At 40.0% G+C, this 20,089-nt stretch overlaps 1 protein-coding gene across 1 annotated transcript in view; it reads right to left on the bottom strand.

The window, feature by feature from the left end:
• Positions 1–7,644, bottom strand: part of ZSWIM5 (zinc finger SWIM-type containing 5) — a 149,469-nt gene extending 141,825 nt beyond the window's left edge. The window contains exon 1 of the mRNA XM_083358470.1: positions 6,941–7,644. Coding sequence (XP_083214596.1) covers positions 6,941–7,607 — 667 coding nt within the window. The 5' untranslated portion in view covers positions 7,608–7,644. The remainder of the gene's footprint in view (positions 1–6,940) is intronic.
• Positions 7,645–20,089: the final 12,445 nt, after the last annotated feature.

Below are 20,089 nucleotides of genomic sequence, written 5' to 3'. Positions count from 1 at the left end.
GGCTTGGGTCCGGGATATCTGAGGGAACACCTGCTGCCAGCATCAAGTTCCCTTCGTCCACTGCGCTCACACAGGGAGGGTCTTCTCAGGGTGCCGCCGGTAAAAGACTGCCGGCGGATAACACCCAGGGGGAGGGCCTTCTCTGTGGGTGCGCCTGCCCTCTGGAACCAGCTGCCCGTGGAGCTTAGGACTGCCCCTGACCTTCGTTCATGTCGCCGGGACCTGAAGACCTGTCTGTTTGAGCTCTCCGGCCCAGCCTGAGAATTTTTAACTGGGGTTTTATTTCTTAGGGATGATTTAATCTTTTTAAAATTGTTTTTAACTTTTGTTATTGGTTTGGTTTAAAATACCCTGTAAACCGCCCTGAGTCCTTCGGGAAAGGGTGGTATATAAATCTAATAAAATAAATAAATAAATAAATAAATTACACTAAGGATTCACTGAAAGGATTCTCCTATGAAGCCCTTGTTATGTCTGGGTTATTTATCTACTATTGTCTTTTCCCATTCTATATTATCTAACAGATAATATAGACCCCACCAAATAATGCCAACATATAGGAACCATAAGGTATATATATCTTCACTCTCTCAGCATCTGCCCTATGCAGCTCCAGGCCCCCTCAACAACCCCAAATATGACTGGCCCCATCCCTGTCACCCTTTATGAAGGACCAGAAGACTGGACTTTTTTGTAGGTACTGTCTGAGGAAAGCAGGTGAGTCAGATACGTGTTTTGTGTCTGATCCCCTGCACAATATATTTTACCTTATTGTTTATTATTTTACAACTTTCTATTAATGTCAATGGAGATTCTCAGGCATCCAGATCATGGTTGTCCCAAAGGTGCTTTTTCAAAAGGCAACAGGACTTTGCTTTTTCCTCGAAGATGGTTTGCTTCTCATTCAAGAAGCTTTTCCAAAACTGAAGAAGCTTCTTGGACAAGAAGGAAAACATCTTCAAGGAAAAAACAAACTCCAGTTGCTTTTTGAAAAAGCACCTCTGAGACGAATTTCTATTAATTCTGTTCACTTTGCTAGCCACCCAAGGTCACGTGGCAAGAGGACCGTCATATAAATCAATTAAATAACTAACTAAAAATGGAAAAAATTCCACAAAGGACAATAAGGATACCAAGAAACTAGACATGAAGTCCTGTGAATACTCATTGAAGTAGCTGGTATGTAGTAATTTTAATCTCGAAATGAGGAATATGATAATACCTCAAATAATGTTATACAGGGGTACCTCAACTGCTTTGAAACTCATCAAATTTGGTACTCAGCTCATTTTGACAAGAAAAGTTTGTCCCAGTACTCGTCATTTATTTGGTATTCAACACGCAAGGTAAAACTTTTCGGTGTTGGCAGCCTGGTGACTCGCTACCCTTTCCAGCCAAAACAAAGGGTGACGCATTAATCACGCGGTAGCTCTTGCCCTGTGCACATCCCCTTGCAGCCTTATCTTAGCTTCTGTGGTCATTTTGTGTATTTTGGGGCTTTGTTCCCACCACAATAGGTAAAGTTTTTGTTTTATTTAATCTAAGTATTTATTAATTCTTAGGTTTATTTCTCATGCAATGATACACATCCCTATCTTTTTACATATTGCCTTAAAAATGTGCCTTGTCATTGGTTTGGGAATGCATAGCATTTATTTGCATTATTCTTTATGGAAAAAATTTGTTTAGTACTCATTGTTTTTGGTACTTATCACAACTCCCAGAACCAATTAACAAGTACCCAGGTACAACTGTATAGAAGAAGGTCCACAACTTCTCTCTTGTTCCAAAATGTCAGACACAGAACAATGGATTTAAATTCTAGGAAAGCAGTTTCCCATTGAACATTAAGAAAAAATTTCTATCACAGCAGTTTAGAGCAAATTACCCACAGAGATGCTGAGCTCTCTTTTAGATGTGTTCAACCAGCTGGGATGTTTTAATTTCCAACTTGATTATGATTCTATAAATTGTATAACAAAAATCAATACAATACAAGCTTTTAAGCATGAAAGCCACTGAAGGAAAAACTATATTACATATACCGTAGTGTATATGTATATGTATATGTATATGTATATGTATATGTATATGTATATGTATATGTATATGTATATGTATATGTATATGTATATGTATAGTATAGGTGGTCCTTGCTCAATAGTAGTAACTGTGAGAGGGATCTCAGAGTCTTAGTAGACAATCACTTCAATATGAGCCAGCAGTGTGCTGCAGCTGCCAAAAAAGCCAACACAGTGCTAGGCTGCATTAACAGAGGGATAGAATCAAGATCAAGTGAAGTACTAATACCACTTTACAATGCTTCGGTAAGGCCACACCTGGAATACTGCATCCAGTTTTGGTCACCACGATGTCAAAAAGATGTCGAGACTCTAGAAAGGGTACAGAGAAGAGCAACCAGGATGATTAGGGGGCTGGAGGCTAAAACATATAGGGAACGGTTGCTGGAATTGGGTATGTCTAGTTTAATGAAGAGAAGGGCGAGGGGTGACATGATAGCAGTGTTCCAATATCTCAGGGGCTGCCACAAAGAAGAGGGAATCAAGCTATTCTCCAAAGCACCTGAAAGCAGGACAAGAAGCAACGGATGGAAACTAGTCAAGGAGAGAAGCAACCTAGAACTAAGGAGAAACTTCCTGACAGTTAGAACAATTAACCAGTGGAACAACCTGCCTCCAGAGGTGGTGAATGCTCCAACACTGGAGGTTTTTAAGAAGAGACTGGACAGCCATTTGCCTGAAATGGTATAGGGTTTCCTGCCTGAGCAGGGGGTTGGACTAGATGACCTCCAAGGTCCCTTCCAACTTTATATTATTATTATATGTATATGTATATGTATACGTATACGTATACGTACATGTACATGTATAATAGCAACAGTTCCACTGAATAGGAGTTCTCAAATTGTAGGTCACTGCTTCCAGGGGAAACATGAGAAATTTAGAAATGAGTTGCAAAATATTTTTAAAGCCACAGCAAGCTTATACTGTCAGGGTGAAAAATAAAGCCTGAAGAAAGTTTTGACAGAGGGCTAAATCTGTGGATCCACTTAAGCCATCTGTCAAAAATATCTGTCAATCACAGCAGTACTGCAATTGGCAAATGGTTTCCCACCAGCTCATGATTTCTAGCATGACATTTATTTATTTATCAAATTTCTATACTGCCTATCACACTTACATGACATGATGTATAAGAATATATCTGCAATCTCTGGAGTTGTCTATATATATACTTTTCTCTGTTATCAAAGTTCAGTACTGCATTTTTAACATTATAAATTCCTAACCTTTCAAAATGGGTAAAAATATTAGGCAGTTAAGACAGAAGCTAATCTACAGTAGCCCAGCTAAAAGTAAGCCTGAGCATAGGATATCTCATGAAAGTTACATATACAGTATTTCAGTAAATGCGACATTTATTCCTTGCCTAGTTCTAACCCAAATGAAATCCTTAACATGGGTGACACAAATATACTTATTTAGCACGACAAAGTTTGAGTATATCTGTTTTTTTAAAAAATAGTCTCCATTTACACAATTGCAGAAAAAATATGAAAATTAGCTTACTAAATATTAATATCCTCATGTTTTGGATTTTCAGAAAATCCCACCAGACATTAGTGTTTCATGTTAAGATTCTGTATACTTTTATCTTTTAATGCATCTAGTATTTTTTAAATACTTCCACCACTGCTACACAAAACTAAATATGTATTAGTATGTGCTTAGATGCTTAAATTCAACAGCTTTCTGAATATGAAAACTCAATTTAATAACTGTAAAATTAAAATAAAAGAGTGTTTGCTTTTCCAAATATGACACAGCAATAAACTGTCCATAATGGTAGGTACCAAAAGGTTACATGCAAAAATCAGTTTATCCTGTCCACCTCTGTTATTTTTTTATTACTTTAGCATAAATACACAACCATTTGTTTTATAAATGTCTGTATTCCTTTGAAACAATATTCATTTTCTATTCTATGATTTTTACCAGGTATAAAGAGACATAAAAATGCATTGGTTGTATAACAACATAAAGAAACGCAGAACCACAGGTAGTGTTTATTATAAATTGGCAGCTGAACTGATTTCATAGGTAGGATTTTTTTTGCCATTAAAATATAATGATCCCATTAAGTATATCCAGGCATCAAATTTCCAATTTCAGTGCAAATATTTCTAGGCCTAACTAATTTCTTTGCTGGTTAGGTTTATGCCTCTCTTTACATTAAAAAATGTGGTTTACTGTAGAGATACAGAATAAGCTATGCCCCACCACCTGAACAAAATAAACATCTGTCACCTCAGACTATGTTTGTTTTATTTAATTATTGCTCAGCCCCTTTCTGGCAAACAGACTACAGTATTATGCAAATAAACACTAACTCCTTCCCCTATTAAGTAAGCAATCTTTCATCTCTTTCTCCAACCCTGTTATGAATTAGTTTAAGATTTGGATTTAAAAAAAACCCTGAGATAGAGCATCAGTACAAACTGAAAACTTTTGTTTGGTATCATGGGAATAGGCTACATACCTACATGAAGCACGTATTCATGATTCATAGTTCAACTAGTAAACTATCACTGACAGTGCTGAGTAATTCACTTAAAAATACCAGTCTGCATTTAAAGTTTACATTTATTAATACAGAACCTAGCAAAATAAGAAGTTTTGTTACTATCTACAAGTCTCGATATTTGAACTATGGAATTATAAAATGGCCAAGTTATTGTAACAATGCCCATAATTTAGCTATAAGCATCAACAGGCCTATGTAATTTGATTTACACTGAAACTGAACATGATTGTACTAGGGAAACACCTTTACAAACTTAATATTTTCTTTTCCATATTGAAGAAATGTGTCTTTGTGATTTAGATAGATAAATCGTTATTATAATTAAGAGACTGAAATAATTTTTATCACTTATAAATTGTTTACTTACTCCCTACGTTTTAAGAGTACTCATTTTAGAGGAAGCATTTTTAAACTGTTATAGCAAATATTGATAATAGAATACTAAAGAATTTAGCATGACATGAAGATTCCTATAAATGAGCAAGCTACTTATAATTTACCCATATTGTTCCACATCGTGGTACATATGATTGCAACAAAAATCATTTAAAAATCACTCCAAATTAATTTATATACATTAAATCAATCCTGAAATCCCCAGCCCCCACATTCACATACCAAATGTATTACTTATTTAATGTATTCTTTTATAAGAAATTTAATACTTTTTATTCCTTTAGTCCGAAATGTTCTATCATGTAGAGATACCAAATTGGGTAGACAATTAAATATTTTATTAGAGGAAGACTCTAATGAAGTCTTTATTAAGACTCATTTCTTGTTATGCGTATTGTTTCATTTCACCCTTTTTAATTATCTTAAATGACTTTAGAATCTATTATCAAAACTGGACAAGGTTCCCGACTGGAAAAAAAAATCTAACGAAATAATCTCTTTACCATTGTGGCATGTAAATATATCAGACTATGATACCAAAATCATTATATAATATCTTTGTCCTTTGGATTAAGTCTATGTTGTACCACTGTATCTTTCCTTCTTTGAATTGGCATAAAAAAAAGAATCAGTATGACTCAAAAAATGAATTAAGGGGATTTGCCAACCTTACTGCTGATGAATAACAGTAGACTCAATATCACATAACTTTACATTTCAGATTTGCAAAACAAATCCTTCCAGGATACCAGTTTTGATGAGAACACTCATGTCATTTATCTCTATTAGCTATGTAAATGAGATTATTTTCTGTTAGATTAAAAAAATATTTCTCTCATATTGTTGCTTTGTTTTCATTCATAAGCCTCTGATCAATGTAGTAACGATGAACTTTGTGCATTATGTCAAGGTAGTCAAAGGATTCGTGTCTTTTTTTTATTTTGAATGGAATAATAAAATGCAGTACTAAAAGCTGTATCTTTTTACATTAAACAAAAGGGAATAGTAAAATGTTAACTAACAGGTACTTGTCAGAGTTTAAACATGTTTTGTTTTCTAAGAAATAGTGTTTGTTACAATCCAGGGAAGTTACGATTCTCTGGATAGAAATCAGCATTGTCTTCCATTTTAAAGGCATCATAGTGATGTATAGTCTGCACAGTTTCCCAAATTGCCTTTTTAGGTGATGCTATTTTTCTTATCCTCATCTGGCCTTTTGGCTGTCCCGCTCTCAGCTCTCTCACCGGTAGGGAAGAGATAGTTGGGAGTGGCTGGGCAAGAAAGCAATGCTACAGGCACAATTTGGGTGAAAGGTGTATTACTCGGTCTAGTTCAGCAATTCAACTGGCCGCTGCCTAATGCTTTCAGAGACTTCCCAACAACGTCTGTCTCCCAACCCTTAGCCACATTCCCATGTACCAATAACGTTACAGAAATATAACCTTAATAATAGTGCTTGCTCCTTTCTCAACTGCCACAAACACACATTCCACATATCCTTCTCTTCCTACCCCTAATCTCGGTTTTCAGAGCTGGCCGCGCGGAGGGAAGTACTGTCAAATTACAAACAGAGCAGACAAAGGCTGCGAGTGTGAGTGTGTGTGTGTGTGTGTGTGTGTGTGTGTGTGTGTGTGTTTGGGGGGGTGTCTGGATCTTGGAGCACAGAGGTACGGAAGGGAACGGGAGAAAGACGATAAAACGGAGGGGGGAAGGGGGGGAGGAAGAAGGCAAGGGTATAAAGGTGGAAAGGGAAGCGAAGCGGAGGGCGAGATTGGAAACCGGAATGGAACTTGACAGGCGGGAGGGCAGCGGAAGGGCAGACGGGAGGAGGAGGAGGAGGAGGCAGACAGGGCAGAAAAAAGGAAAAGATCTCTGGAATGACGGGGCAGAAGAAGCGACCTCCCGTCGGCGCTCCGTGGCAGGGCATTCACTCACTCACCCACTTGCAGCACGTTATCCACGGCGCCGCTCTCCAGCAGGCGGATGCCTCTGCGGAACGGGAGCCCCTCGGAGATGGCGGCGCTGGCGGCGGCCGGCAGAGGGGCCGGGCCGGACGCCGCCGAGGGAATAGCTGGACCAGGGACGGTGGCCGGGTTCTCCTCTCCTCCGACGGTGGTCCCGCCGCCGCCCGCCGCTGCCGAGGCACCGCCGGATGCCCCGTTGCAGCTGGCTCGGCCGGGCTGAAAGCTGGAGTACATGCAGATCTGACGCTCGCTGCGGGGGAAGCTCCAGTAGACGATGCGGCGCTGCACGGGCTCCGGGATGCGCTGGAAGCGGCCCTCTACCCTCTCGAAGGCCCAGCTGCCCGCCACACGCTTGGCCGCCGCGTCCAGCAGCGACTCGGGCTGCAGCAGCGGCAGCAGCGCCCTCTCCGGCCCGCAGCCAGGCCCCGTGCCCGGCCCGCCCGGGGGGCAGCAGCCCCGCGTCCCGCCGCCGTCACCGCCGGCCGCCGCCGCCGCCGTTCCGACGGGACCTCCCGGGCAGCCTCCGGATCGGGCCGGCGTGGCCACCCCCACCACCCGCGAGCACAGGCGCTTAGGGCCCGGCGAGCCCGCGGCGGGCAGCGGCGGTCGGAGCAGCTCCTCTCCCTCGCCTCCCTCCGCCATGGCTGCGTCCGACCCACTGAGTTCCAGCCGGTGCCTGCCTGCCGCCCGCCCGCGAACGCGGGGGGGGGGGGGCGGAGGGCGGTAGAGGGAGGAGACTGCGGCGGCGGCGGCGGCGGGGAAGCGGAGGGAGGGAGGGAGAGAGGGAGGGAGGCTGGACGGGCACCCCGGTGTGGGCAGCTGCCCCAGAGACCCGCGGCGGGAGGGAGGCAGGCAGGCAGGGAGGTGGGTCACGTGGTCCCCGCCTCTACCATTTAGCCCCCCCCCTTCCCGAACAATTACTCCGTCCTGTCTGCAACCTGCGTAGGTGCGGGCTGTCTACTCGCGACTTGACTTCTCCCTCCCCCCCCCCTCCGCACTCTCACGCAGCGCTTCCCATTCTTAATCTGACCGAGATTTCCTCTTCCGAGGATTCCTTTTGCGTTGAATGGCCGCAAAGCGGTGGGGGGGGGGCGGGAAGAAGAAAGAATGCTTTTGTTCGCGTTCAGGGAAGCAAGATTGCCGGCGGGGACGATGTTCAACGGGGAATGATTACTTCGCCAAGAGCTCTGCTCCGGAATCTGCTCGCCGCGCAGCCCCTTCGTGGGCTGCGTCCTGGCTGGAAAGAAAAGTCGGACTCTAAACGGCATGCCCGGCTCCAGCAGCGACTTTTCTCGGGAGATTACTGGCTTGTCGGGTCTCTCACCTAGGCAGTGGCGTAGCGTGGGGGGTGCAGGGGGCCCCGGCCGCACCGGGTGCAACATCTGGGGGGGCACATTAGATGCATTTTACTTTAATTACATCACTATTTTCATAACAAACAATACATGTGGTTAGGGGGGGTAAGGGTTTCTTTAACTAAGCTAGTGGAAGAGACTCGAGTGCTAAAATCTACGGGTTAGGGGGCGCAAATTACTTGCCTTGCCCCAGGTGCTGACAACCCGCCCTACACCGCTGCACCTAGGATTAAGCCGCACTTCGAAGGCTGGTGTGCCAAGGCTGGTGGACGCGCTTGAACTTTCCACCACCTCCTGGTTTAGAAACGAGGCATCGAATAGGGAAGCGGCGTCGAATAGGGAAGCGTCTCCCGTCTTGCCAACGCGGCTTTGCCTTCTCTATTCACACTACGCAAAATCCGTTTTTGTGACTCCTCACGACAGTATTAATATTCTTTTTTTTAGCCAGTAATCATACTGAAGTCTAACACGGAGAAAGTGCCTTCTCGAAAAGCAAGAACTCCATAGGGCCCCCTGTTGTAAATATAGTTAAATACCCTGCCGTTTTACCAGAAATCCACAAAGCAAGCAATCGCTATTTCTATTCTCATGAATAAGTGTTCTTCAAAGGATCTTTTCAATGATTTCCATCCCAAATATACCTCCTGAAACGTGAAGGTCCCCAATATGTTCACTTTAAAAAAAAATGAATACGCCTTTTTTTTTCTAGTTTAAGCGTTTGTACATAGATTAACTAAAAGGAAGGTAACTGGGTATTTATCATTTTTAGAACAGTGCACAGATTAATTGAGCATATGTAGAGTATAATTAAGGGACGCGGTGGCTCCGTGGGTTAGGATGCTGAGCTTGTCGATCAGAAGGTCGAGGGACGCGGTGGCTCCGTGGGTTAGGATGCTGAGCTTGTCGATCAGAAGGTTGGCAGTTTGGCAGGTCAAATCCCGAGTGCCGCGTAACAGAGTGAGCGCCTGTTACTCGTCCCAGTTTCTGCCAACCTAGCAGTTCGAAAGCATGTAAAAATGCAAGTAGAAAAATAGGGACCACTACGGTGGGAAGGTAACAGCGTTCCGTGCGCCTTTGGTGTCATGCCGGCCACATGACCACGGAGATGTCCTTGGACAAGCGCTGGCTCTTCGGCTTTGAAACGGAGATGAGCACCGGCCCCTAGAGTCGGAAATGACTCGCACACATGTGCGGGGGAACCTTTACCTAGAGTATACGGTAATTATTTCACTATAACAATCAAATAATGTAGATTGTTTACTGAAATTAATTGGCCTTCCTATTTATATCTCTTCAGACCTGACAGCTGACCCTGGCATATGCTAGCAGGAAGTTTCCAAATCCAACTATAAATTGGTGGGCAAAACTTGTACATCTAAACCTGATCTTCACCCAGGTTAAATTCCTCAAACCAAGATGTGTGCCTGACTCAGCCATATATTCTGTAGAAGCTTGTTATTTTCTTTGAAGCAAAACACTCACACACGCAGAACTCTTATTCAATGCTTTGAAAAGCCATGCCAATAAGCAAGTCTGCAGAAATGAGAGAACTATATGAACTATTTTATGATACAAAGCTAAATCATATTTCCCTAAATTTTGATTACCACAGGGAAGAAGGAATTTTTGTGCCATGCAGAAAATGTTAGTTTTTGCTAGTAGATAGCAAAGCAGTGTTAAAAAGTATGTATTAACTTAGAGAGGTAGTAATTCATTAAACATTTATATATGTTCTCTATTTTATGCATTTTTATGGTAATCCCTACAATAAAATCATTAATAGAACTATCTTCTAGGTATACTGAGAATGGAAATATGGTAGTATGCCAACCACAGGGCTTCAGGTCCTAGTTGTGTTCAGTCCCATGGTAAAAATGCCACCAATAATGTTGGTTAGGAAGTCATCTTCATTGGAAGTACCATCTTCACTGGTACAAGGTTGACCAATGAGTTCAAACCAACAGGAACATTTCTGTAACTGCTCTTACAGTACCCTATATTTAAAATGAAAATGGGAAAGGAAAGTCCATTCCAGGCATGGAGCAAAGGGTGTTGTTTGGGCAAGAGCCTGCAGAGAGTACACATAATTTTCCTCAGACAAACATTCAAGTCCCTCCCATGGGAAAAACAACAACATTCCTTTGGGGTATGAGATATGTTCATATGACACAGACACAAACTGACAACAACCGCCTCCACCTCTGTGGCTGATTTCATTGGGAATAGTAGTAAAAAGCAGGAACTGGGAACTTTGGCTAAAAGAAAACATGCTTCAACCTCAGCTGTTTTTTAATTATGTAATTTTTATTAAAACTGGAAGATAAAAACACAAACTAATATAAAGGAGAAAAAAGGAAGAAAACAAAAAGCAAAAAGTGAAGAAACGAAAAAAATAGAAGAAAAATAGAAAAAAAAAGATATAAATAAGTGGCTTCCGATACTCTTCATAGTAATTATAAGTACAAAAATATTTTAACCTTTCTCTCTAAAGTTAAATCATATTATCTCCTCTGGATAATCAAATTACAAATAGAAAATCACAATTTGAGATTTGGATGGCATGGATATTTGTGAGATGGAAAAGTTAAAATGAATGTGAACTTCAAAAGTTATTTTATCAGATATGCCATATTGAGAACATGATAGAGCTATAAACCCAGGTTGTGCGCAAAAACACCTTTATGGATCTCAGCTCAAGAAGCATATTATTAGAGAAATTGCAGATAAAGAATTGATATACCAAGATTTATTTGAAAACTATGAAGGGGAATTTAAAATCAAATCAAGAGAACAATTAATAGCAGAAAAATATAGTTGTCAATAATTTTCCCATTTACAGTTATCTGGAAGATTTAAAATGGATTAAAAGACAAATGGTGCAAAGTAAGTCAGAATTTGAACTACAATTGAGTACTGATGATGAACATATAATTTCTAAAATGTACGAACTTTTGTTGAAATTTTAAACAGGAAAAACAAGTTAAAGAATGTATGATAAAGTGGACTAAGAATTTTTTTTGTCATATATAGATAGATGAATGGGAAGATATGTGGTTGAAATTTACATTATTATCATCTTAGAGACCTTTTATAAAATGATGTATTGTTGGTATAGGATACCAAAAAATATATAAAGGCATTTCAAATGTATATTACAAATGTGAACAATGTGAAGGGACACTTTATTTTGCTTGATGGACACGTAAAATGCTAAAAAAAGTTGGATTCAAATATATAGTTTGATACAAAGGATTTTAAGGATTGCTAGAAATTGGAAGTTTTCCTTTTAGGATTAATGGAGAAACATTTATAAAAAAGTGATGGGAAATTATTTCAATGTAGATTACTGCTGTGAAATTGCTACTGTATGTGAACGGGATGGAAAGATTTGACACTACCACTATGGAGGAATGGTTGATGAAATTGCAAGATTTTGCTGAAATGGATAAAGTGACTTCTTTGATTAAAGAAAAGATATTATCTGCATTTGTTGCTGATTGTAAGCCTTTTGCATAAAATGCAAAAAAAATGAACATGATCTATGCTTTTGATGATTAGTCAGGATTATAAAAAGAAGAGTAATATGATGCTCCTACCTTAGATTTTGCATGCCTGAACATTTTTTTTTCATGTGTGTATGTGTGAAGGGCAAAAGAGAGGATATTTATTGTAGTAATATACAGTAGGCAACAATACATTTTGTGCTAACTGCCCGATAACCCTGTGGAGGAACAACTAGGAGTATCCAAAAATTGAATGCAATGTAAAATAGGTTCCAAACCAATGGGAGACCAGTCTGTGGAGAACAGTGGATAATGCAGAAAATAACAGACAAGGACACAAACAAAGCACACCAAATAAAGTATTTAGTGGGTTGTGACAGATAAAAAGGAGTGTGTGTGTGTGTGTACACTTCTCCTCTCTTGCAGATTAGACTGGAACACTATGTGCATAAGAAAAGTTACTGGTCCTGGTATTCATAGATTGAACTCCAATCCTTCAGAGTACAGTTACTCCAGAATTCTGTGTCCTTGCTATTTTTGAAAAACGGATCTCCTATTAGTCTGTTTCTGGGCACAGTTCAAACTGCTAGTTATGACTTATAAAGCTACCTAAAGGACTACATACTTCAGTTGGGGCTGCCTGGATATTTAAAAACGGAGGATTCTTCTCTTGTCACCAGCACTACACAGACATCCTGAAGCATTCACAAATTCTCCTGCAGAGCAATAGTCTACATGGATTTTCCTGAGGTAGCCTTTCAAGCAATATTGAAAAGTAGTATTTGATATAGTTTTGATCTGTAGCAGATCTGGACTGAATACATTGTATTTTTGATCATTTTACAGAGTGTTTTGCTGTGCTTTAGCTAATGTGTGAAAAATATAATTCTTAGCTTTCTTGTTGGCAGAGGGAACATAAATCTCAAAAATAAATAAATCAGAAGCTCCACTTCCTAATGCATTCAGATCATGATTTTCTAATAATCCACACTCCCACTATACAATGTTAATACAACACACATTCCTTTATGGTAGAATGTAGGAAGTCATTTAATTAAATAAGTCATTTTTTAAAACATGAGGCAATGTTCTAATTTTTCAGGACTGAGACATGGTCTTATGAATAGAAGAATTAAGCATGTTCTGTGAATAAAAGCCTATGACAATAAATGTCTTTCCTTTTGTCCTCATGTACTGTATGCTTCTGAAAGATGTACAGTTTAGAAGTAGAAAAACCTATGATTGGACAGCATATCCAGATCTTCAAAATAGAGTCAATTGACATAGAATAGATGGCACAGACTGTAAAAATCAATACTGATTCCTATCAATATTGATTAATTATAAATCAAATTCTTATCAACTAATATCAGTGCTAATCAGTTGTTGTTGTTGTTAGCTGCGAAGTCGTGTCCGACCCATCGCGACCCTATGGACAACGTTCCTCCAGGCCTTCCTGTCCTCTACCATCTTCTGGAGTCCATTGAAGCTCATGCCTACTGCTTCAGTGACTCCATCCAGCCACCTCATTCGCTGTCGTCCCCTTCTTCTATTGCCCTCAATCTTTCCCAGCATTAGGCTCCTCTCCAGTGGCTAATCAGTTACTACACTGTATATCAAGGACTTGTGAATTAATGAATCAAGGATCTTGTAAAATTGATCTTTCATTCTGTTATTGCCTTGCCTTTAATAGGCCCCATTATTTTGAAGGAGTCCTTTATGATATCTTCAATATCTGTTTCTGATTTTTACTAAAAAATGGGTAATGAAAAGTTTGTAAGAAAACAACCAAGCTCCGAGAACACCAAGGATCCCTTTGTTCTATCTTTCTTCCCACAAAGCCTTATCATATACTAGTACAAGGTGAACTTATTTTTGGGATAGGGGACAGATAAATAGTTTGCACTGAGTAAGTTATTTAAAAAAATTGTTGCAGTGCTCTGGTAGTTGTGAACAATAACAAAATTAGGGCTATCACCTCTGGACTGTAATATTCAGAACGACTACAAGAAGATAAGATAGAAATGTAGAAAGTTGTATCTTCTTCTTGCCATCTGGGAACCCTTCCAAGAAGGTAAAGTAGTGAGATTGTTGTTGTTGTTGTTGTTGTTTGTCATTCTTCTGATCGCTAAGAATGATTCCTATAGCAGTATTGACAAAATTGGGAAAAAAGTATCAGGCAACTAGACAGACAGGGAAATAGAGAGGGAGGGGGTGCACGTCATAACTATTTAGGATAAGAAACTGAATTATCAAAATGAAACTATACGTGAACAGCTGTGGAAGACTGGACCAGAAGCCTTGACTAGGATAACCAATGAATTATGTGCCAAGTGCCCCCCCAAATCCTTTATAACATGTGTGAATACCAATATAGCTAGGCAGTGATTATTCTACAATCAAATAACTCATTGTCCAGACACAAATTTCTTAAAGACATAAAGTTTGAAATGCACTTCTTACCTTTAGTAGTCAGTCATTAAATATATTAAAGCCTGCAGCTTTACTGTTAAGGTGCTGTATAAATTCTATTTTAGGATAACAACTGAAATACCAAATGCATGTGTGTGTTTCAATTTATTGCTGAAGACAATAAGTAATCGGGTTAAGGGAAATGCTTATCTCCATGCACTGCAATCATTTGCCTATAATCTATCATCATTTGGCAGCAAGTCCCTAAATTCCTACTGGCCATGGAGAAAAGGGAATTCTCTAAACTTTCTTACTACTCCCTATCACCCCCATTTCATTTGTTTGTAATAGTTTTACCCTTTTATAGCTCATTTGGGTCAAATTAGAAATAAGAGAAAGCTAACAATCATTTAATCCTTTTCTACAGTTCTGGGGAGGAGGAAGGGAGAGGTGCAATTTTGTTTCCTGCAAGGAAATTAAGCAGACTTAAATCTAAGTAATGGTGTTTTAAAACTGAAGTCCCTCTTGTGGTAGAAAAAGGAAATCAATGTATGGTTCAGTTGTAACTAACAGACACATGAAAGATGATCTCTAACGTACATTAACCTTTTGTGAGTTGCAGCAGTTCTTGGGATACTTGCAGTGAAATTTCTGTCTGGGACAAGGTTTTCAACCATGACAACTTGAATGTGTGAAGACTTCAACTCCCAGTTTTCCCCAGCTGGTTTGCCTCCAAGCAAATTCTGGGAGTTGAAGTCCACACATATTCAAGTTGCCAAGGAAAGTTGCCAGGACTGACAAACACTTGTCTAGTGTACGCTTCCTCTAGACCACAGGTCTGCAACCCGCGGCTCCGGAACCGCATGCGGCACTTTCAGCCGTCTCCTGCGGCTCCCAGTCCTCTGCCATGTGCAGTCCAAAAAAAAAGTGGGACTAAAAAAGTTTAACCAATCAATTCAAATATGCAGGGTAGGTGCATATCTCGCCTTGGCTCCACTCTTCAGTCAAACCCTGTTCTGCACATTCGCGCATGTACACACATGCGCACACATTTTTTGCGGCTCCCAGTTTTTCCTTTTGTGAGGGAACCGGTTCCGAGTGGCTCTTTCACTGTTTCAGGTTGCTGACCCCTGCTCTAGACCAAGGGTGTCAAACTGCCGGCCCGCGGACCAGATGCGTCATGGCAAAACTGCGCCTACCCCATTGCCAGCAATGGAAAAAAAGTTGTGATACGTTACAACACGTCACGTGACATTGCGAGTTTGACACTCCTGCTCTAGACCATGAAACCATACACATATCTATATAGCATGCCTCTCTGTGTGTAAGCTTATACTCAGTATTTGACAATTAACAAAAAGGTGATTTTTCATATACTATATGCTCACCTTAAAAACAAAATTTAAGGTGTGATTACATTTTTCCAGAGATATCTTTTTTCTTTACAAAAAGATGGAGTTTCACTCACAGATATTGCATAGTCTTGGGGTGCTGACTCTCCCGCTTGACCTTCTTTCTTGACAGAGGGTAAAAGCTAAGTGATAAAGGGTAAAGGTCTAAGAATACAGAAGATCTTTGCTAATAGACCTGAAATGTACCCAATAACTTATTAATTGAATATCTACAAGGTGTTAGAGTTAAATAATCACAGTGCTCAGTTGGAATATAACAAAAGTAGAAATAGATGGCATAACTTTCCTAATTAAAGTAGAAGGACAATCCCTTCCATTGCCAGCCTCAGACATATTGGCAGAGCAACAACCAGCAAATCCACAATTCAATATTTATATTGTACTGTGAGGAATCCCTATGTTCTGATGTATCCCCATGGAAGATCTGACAAGCTGACATCATGTCAAGAAACTAAATCTCATCTTTTGTATCCCAGTCTAGATCTAATACTTAGATTCTTTCACAGAATGGTTTATCCAGTTAGAATTGGACCACTGACATTGTGGTACAAAAAAAAATAACAGGCAGTTTGAATTTTCCCAGGTTTTATCTCAGATTATACAAATATGCACTTCAAATTCATGTCTGTTTCAAAACAGTTACCAAGAGGCCAAAATGTTCTCTCTCAAAGCTATCTTCTTTGCAATGAATTCTATATATCCTCTAATCCCCAAACTTGCTTAAACAGTAACCTGTAACTAGCTAGTTTGACTTTGTTTGGAATTCTGAGTGGTGAAAGGATTCTTGACAAAAGGCACATAATTCTTCATTTATTCACATTAAACCAAAACTTCCCAAACCTGAGTAAATTACCCAAAATTGGGTTAAAGCATTTTTTTTTCTTTGGGTAACAACATAACCTGTTACCCAATCAAAACAGGGACATTTAAATAAGGACTTTCTGATAAGTGGTTTTGGGTAACAAAGGAAAAATTTAAGAAGAATTGCATTAAACCAATCTTATTTTTCAGATCATTGGGGATTACACCCAGAATTTTTCAGCCAAGCCTTAGGACATCTAGAAGAATTGGCTAGAGGTCAGATGGATTAAAACAAGGGTCCTCAACCCCCAGTATGTGGACCAGTACCAGGCTGCGGCATGCCAGCAAATGGTCCGCAGAAACAAGCAAAACCCCATCCGCAGGATGCAGGCAGCACACAAAACCATACACCCTCCAGTCTGCAGAAAAACCTCTCTCCATGAAACTGGTCCCTGGTGCCCAAAAGGTTGGGGGCCTCAGGGTAAAAAGAACTTTCACTGGAGTATATTTATTATAATAATACTCCTTCATGTGTGTATTAATTGACAAGATGACTAAATGGACTGATAATTGTCTTCCAGATTTCTGCTTCTGTTTTGGTTTTTAGTCTACTGTCTGAACTTCATAATGTAAATAAACTAAGAGGAAATGGACTATACTTTCCTTCAAACTCAGTGCCCAACCACTAACAAAATATAACAGAGTATAACAGAAAAGTAATCCTGTATATTATTTTATTCTTCAGTTACAAAACCCCTTTCTCTGGAAGCCAACAATTATTTCATAGGCTAACAAATAGAAAGATGCTGCAACGAAAGCCTGAGATCCTTGCGGAAAGAATTGCTGTCCTTTTCATCCTTCGAGAAGATATGCTAATAAGAGGGTTTAAGATCCAGAACGTGACTCACCAATCCAGGAAAAAGGGTTCCTGGCCTAGCTGGCCTAGGTTGAAAGCAGTGCTGAATTCAGCAAAAAGGAGCCCTAACAAATTATGCTTCCCTCTAATCATTCATGAGGGACGCGGTGGCTCAGTGGGTTAGGACGCTGAGCTTGTCGATCCGATGGTCGGCAGTTTGGCAGGTCGAATCTCGAGTGCCCCGTAACAGAGTGAGCGCCTGTTATTCGTCCCAGCTTCTGCCAACCTAGCAGTTCGAAAGCATGTAAAAATTCAAGTAGAAAAATAGGGACCACTACGATGGGAAGGTAACAGCGTTCCGTGCGCCTTTGGGGTCTAGTCATGCCGGCCAAATGACCACGGAGACGTTTTCAGTCAAGCGCTGGCTCTTCGGCTTTGAAACGGAGATGAGCACCGGCCCCTAGAGTCGGAAACGACTAGCACGCATGTGCGGGGGAATCTTACCTTTACCTAATCCTTCATATTGACTCTACTAATACGAAATGCTAAAATAACTTGGTAATTTTTACCAACTTGAAAAAAACATGGATAAAACAAAACCAACTAGGAATAAACAAAACATTTAAAATCAGTCTTTAGGATAACTTATATTCTCTTTTCATCAGACTACTATCAAATTTTAGTATGGCAGTAAGTGGACAGTGCTGTCAGGCATTTTTATCAGGAAACCTCAATCTTGGCCTCAAATCAATCACCTCTAAAAAAGCAGAAATGTTCTGATCTCTTACTGGGAACTATGGATATGAAAAACAAATTCATTTGAAGGGTACTGGTTTGAGATGGCTGCAGCAACTAGGGTAACTTTGGAAAGAGTGCCAAGAGGAGCAACCAAGATGATTAAGGGCCTGGAGACTAAAACATATGTAGAACGGTTGCAAGAATTGGGTATGGCAAGTCTAGAGAAAAGAAAGACTAGCAGCGTTCCAATATTTTGAGGCGCTGCCATAAAGAAGTTGGGGGGGAGGTTAACCTATTATCCAGATTGCACCAGCAGACAAGAAACAATGGATGGGAACTAATCGGGAAGCAACCTAGAATTAAGGAGAAAATTCCTAACAATTAACCTAATCTGAAATGGTCCCCTCCAACTCTATTATTATTCTAGTTTATTGACTAACACCAACTGAGATACTATGCAAAACACATAGTTATGGACCAGGTTACAGTAAAGATATAATTTCTATTATGTTGCTTTTGCTCCTGTATCAGAAGGGGCTATGTCATATATTGCTTTGCCAAAGTTAACTTTGTCCAAGTCTCATAAATCACACAGAGGGAAGAACTCTGAGCAAACAATGTCAATTTGATCAGCCTGGATGAGTGAAGATAACTTTGTATGGAAAACGCTTTTCCTGGAGGCAAAAATGGCATCTTCCCTTCTTGTGTTTCAGAAAATTGTTAAAACCTTACTATTTCATCAAGTATTTCATTGTTTGATTGACTATGGGAATTCATCTAGACACTTATATGTCTAGCTATTCAATAAATCAATCAAGTAAAGAGATAAGAAAATACTCCTTTTTGAATTTTCCCTCCATCCTAAAGTCATAGGTGCACCAATGGGGAGAGATCTAAATTTAAGAATTCAGATATATGATTTATTTACGTTTGTATTTCTATTTGTCCATTTTTTCAATCTCAGCTGCTGCCTCTAAGGAAATATTTACAAAGAAGTCCCACTGGCAATTCTCCAACTTTTTTACTGGGTAACTCCAGCTGTTGTAGAAGTGGAAAAGAAAAAGATTTCTGTAATCTATTTCTGGAACAGAGAAGATAATGCAGGGGTCTTCAAACCTGGCCCTTTTATGACTTGTGGACTTCAACTCCCAGAATTCCTCAGCCAGGCAGCCAGTCCACAAGTCATAAAAGGGCCAAGTTTGAAGACCTCTGAAATAATGCAATTCAGTGGGTGTTTTCTTAAACAATAAACAGAATTTTAATGCAACTTTCTGTTTTCAATTTTATTCTTTTGACCCCAAGCATATTCTTTGACTAATGTTGTCTTTTATAAATAATAAGAATTGCACCTACAATCCTAAGTAGTCAAAATGTAAAATGTTAGTTGAGCTGATAGTTGGCTGGTTGAATTTAAACTTCTTCTCATCTCAGAAAAGAGGTTTGGCTCCTTTGAAGTTTTTGCTGGACTCTGTTGTTGGCATATAATGTAGATACCACAATAATCTGCAGGAGATGGGATGTAACCTTTCTCTAAGGTTCTGCCATTTTAATGTTCTACTGGGCAGATTTATTTTCCATTAGACTGTAGAATCAATTGGTAAAAAGTAATTTCAAGGCACCCAGGCAGGACATTCCAGCAGTTCTTCATGGTACACAGCCATGGGATATCATCCTTGCAGAAAGTAAAAAATAACAACAGCCAGAAAGGAGCTTGACATTAAACATCAGAATTCTTTCAAATAAAAACAGTGTAACTGACTGGATGGCAGCTGCCATCCTCCATCAGGATAACAATTGATTTGCTTCTCAGAGGAAGCCTATATTATCACCAGGTATCAAGCTGTTCATGCAGAAATACCAAGGAAAAACTGCGCCTGACCCTGCTCTTAAGATTTCCAGCAGCAGCCCCTCAGCTGACAAGCTGCAAAAGGAAGACCAATGAAAAAGGGGCTGTGAAGGATTTAGAAATTAGCTATCCTCTGGCAGATTGCAGACATGACTGTTTAAGATACGGGCTTCCAATCCTAGCTGCTTATGATGACAGCCA

The sequence above is a fragment of the Vipera ursinii genome (assembly GCF_947247035.1).
Source record: "Vipera ursinii genome assembly, chromosome: 3".
Classification (NCBI taxonomy): Eukaryota; Metazoa; Chordata; class Lepidosauria; order Squamata; family Viperidae; genus Vipera; species Vipera ursinii.
This window is presented reverse-complemented; position numbering and strand designations above follow the sequence as displayed.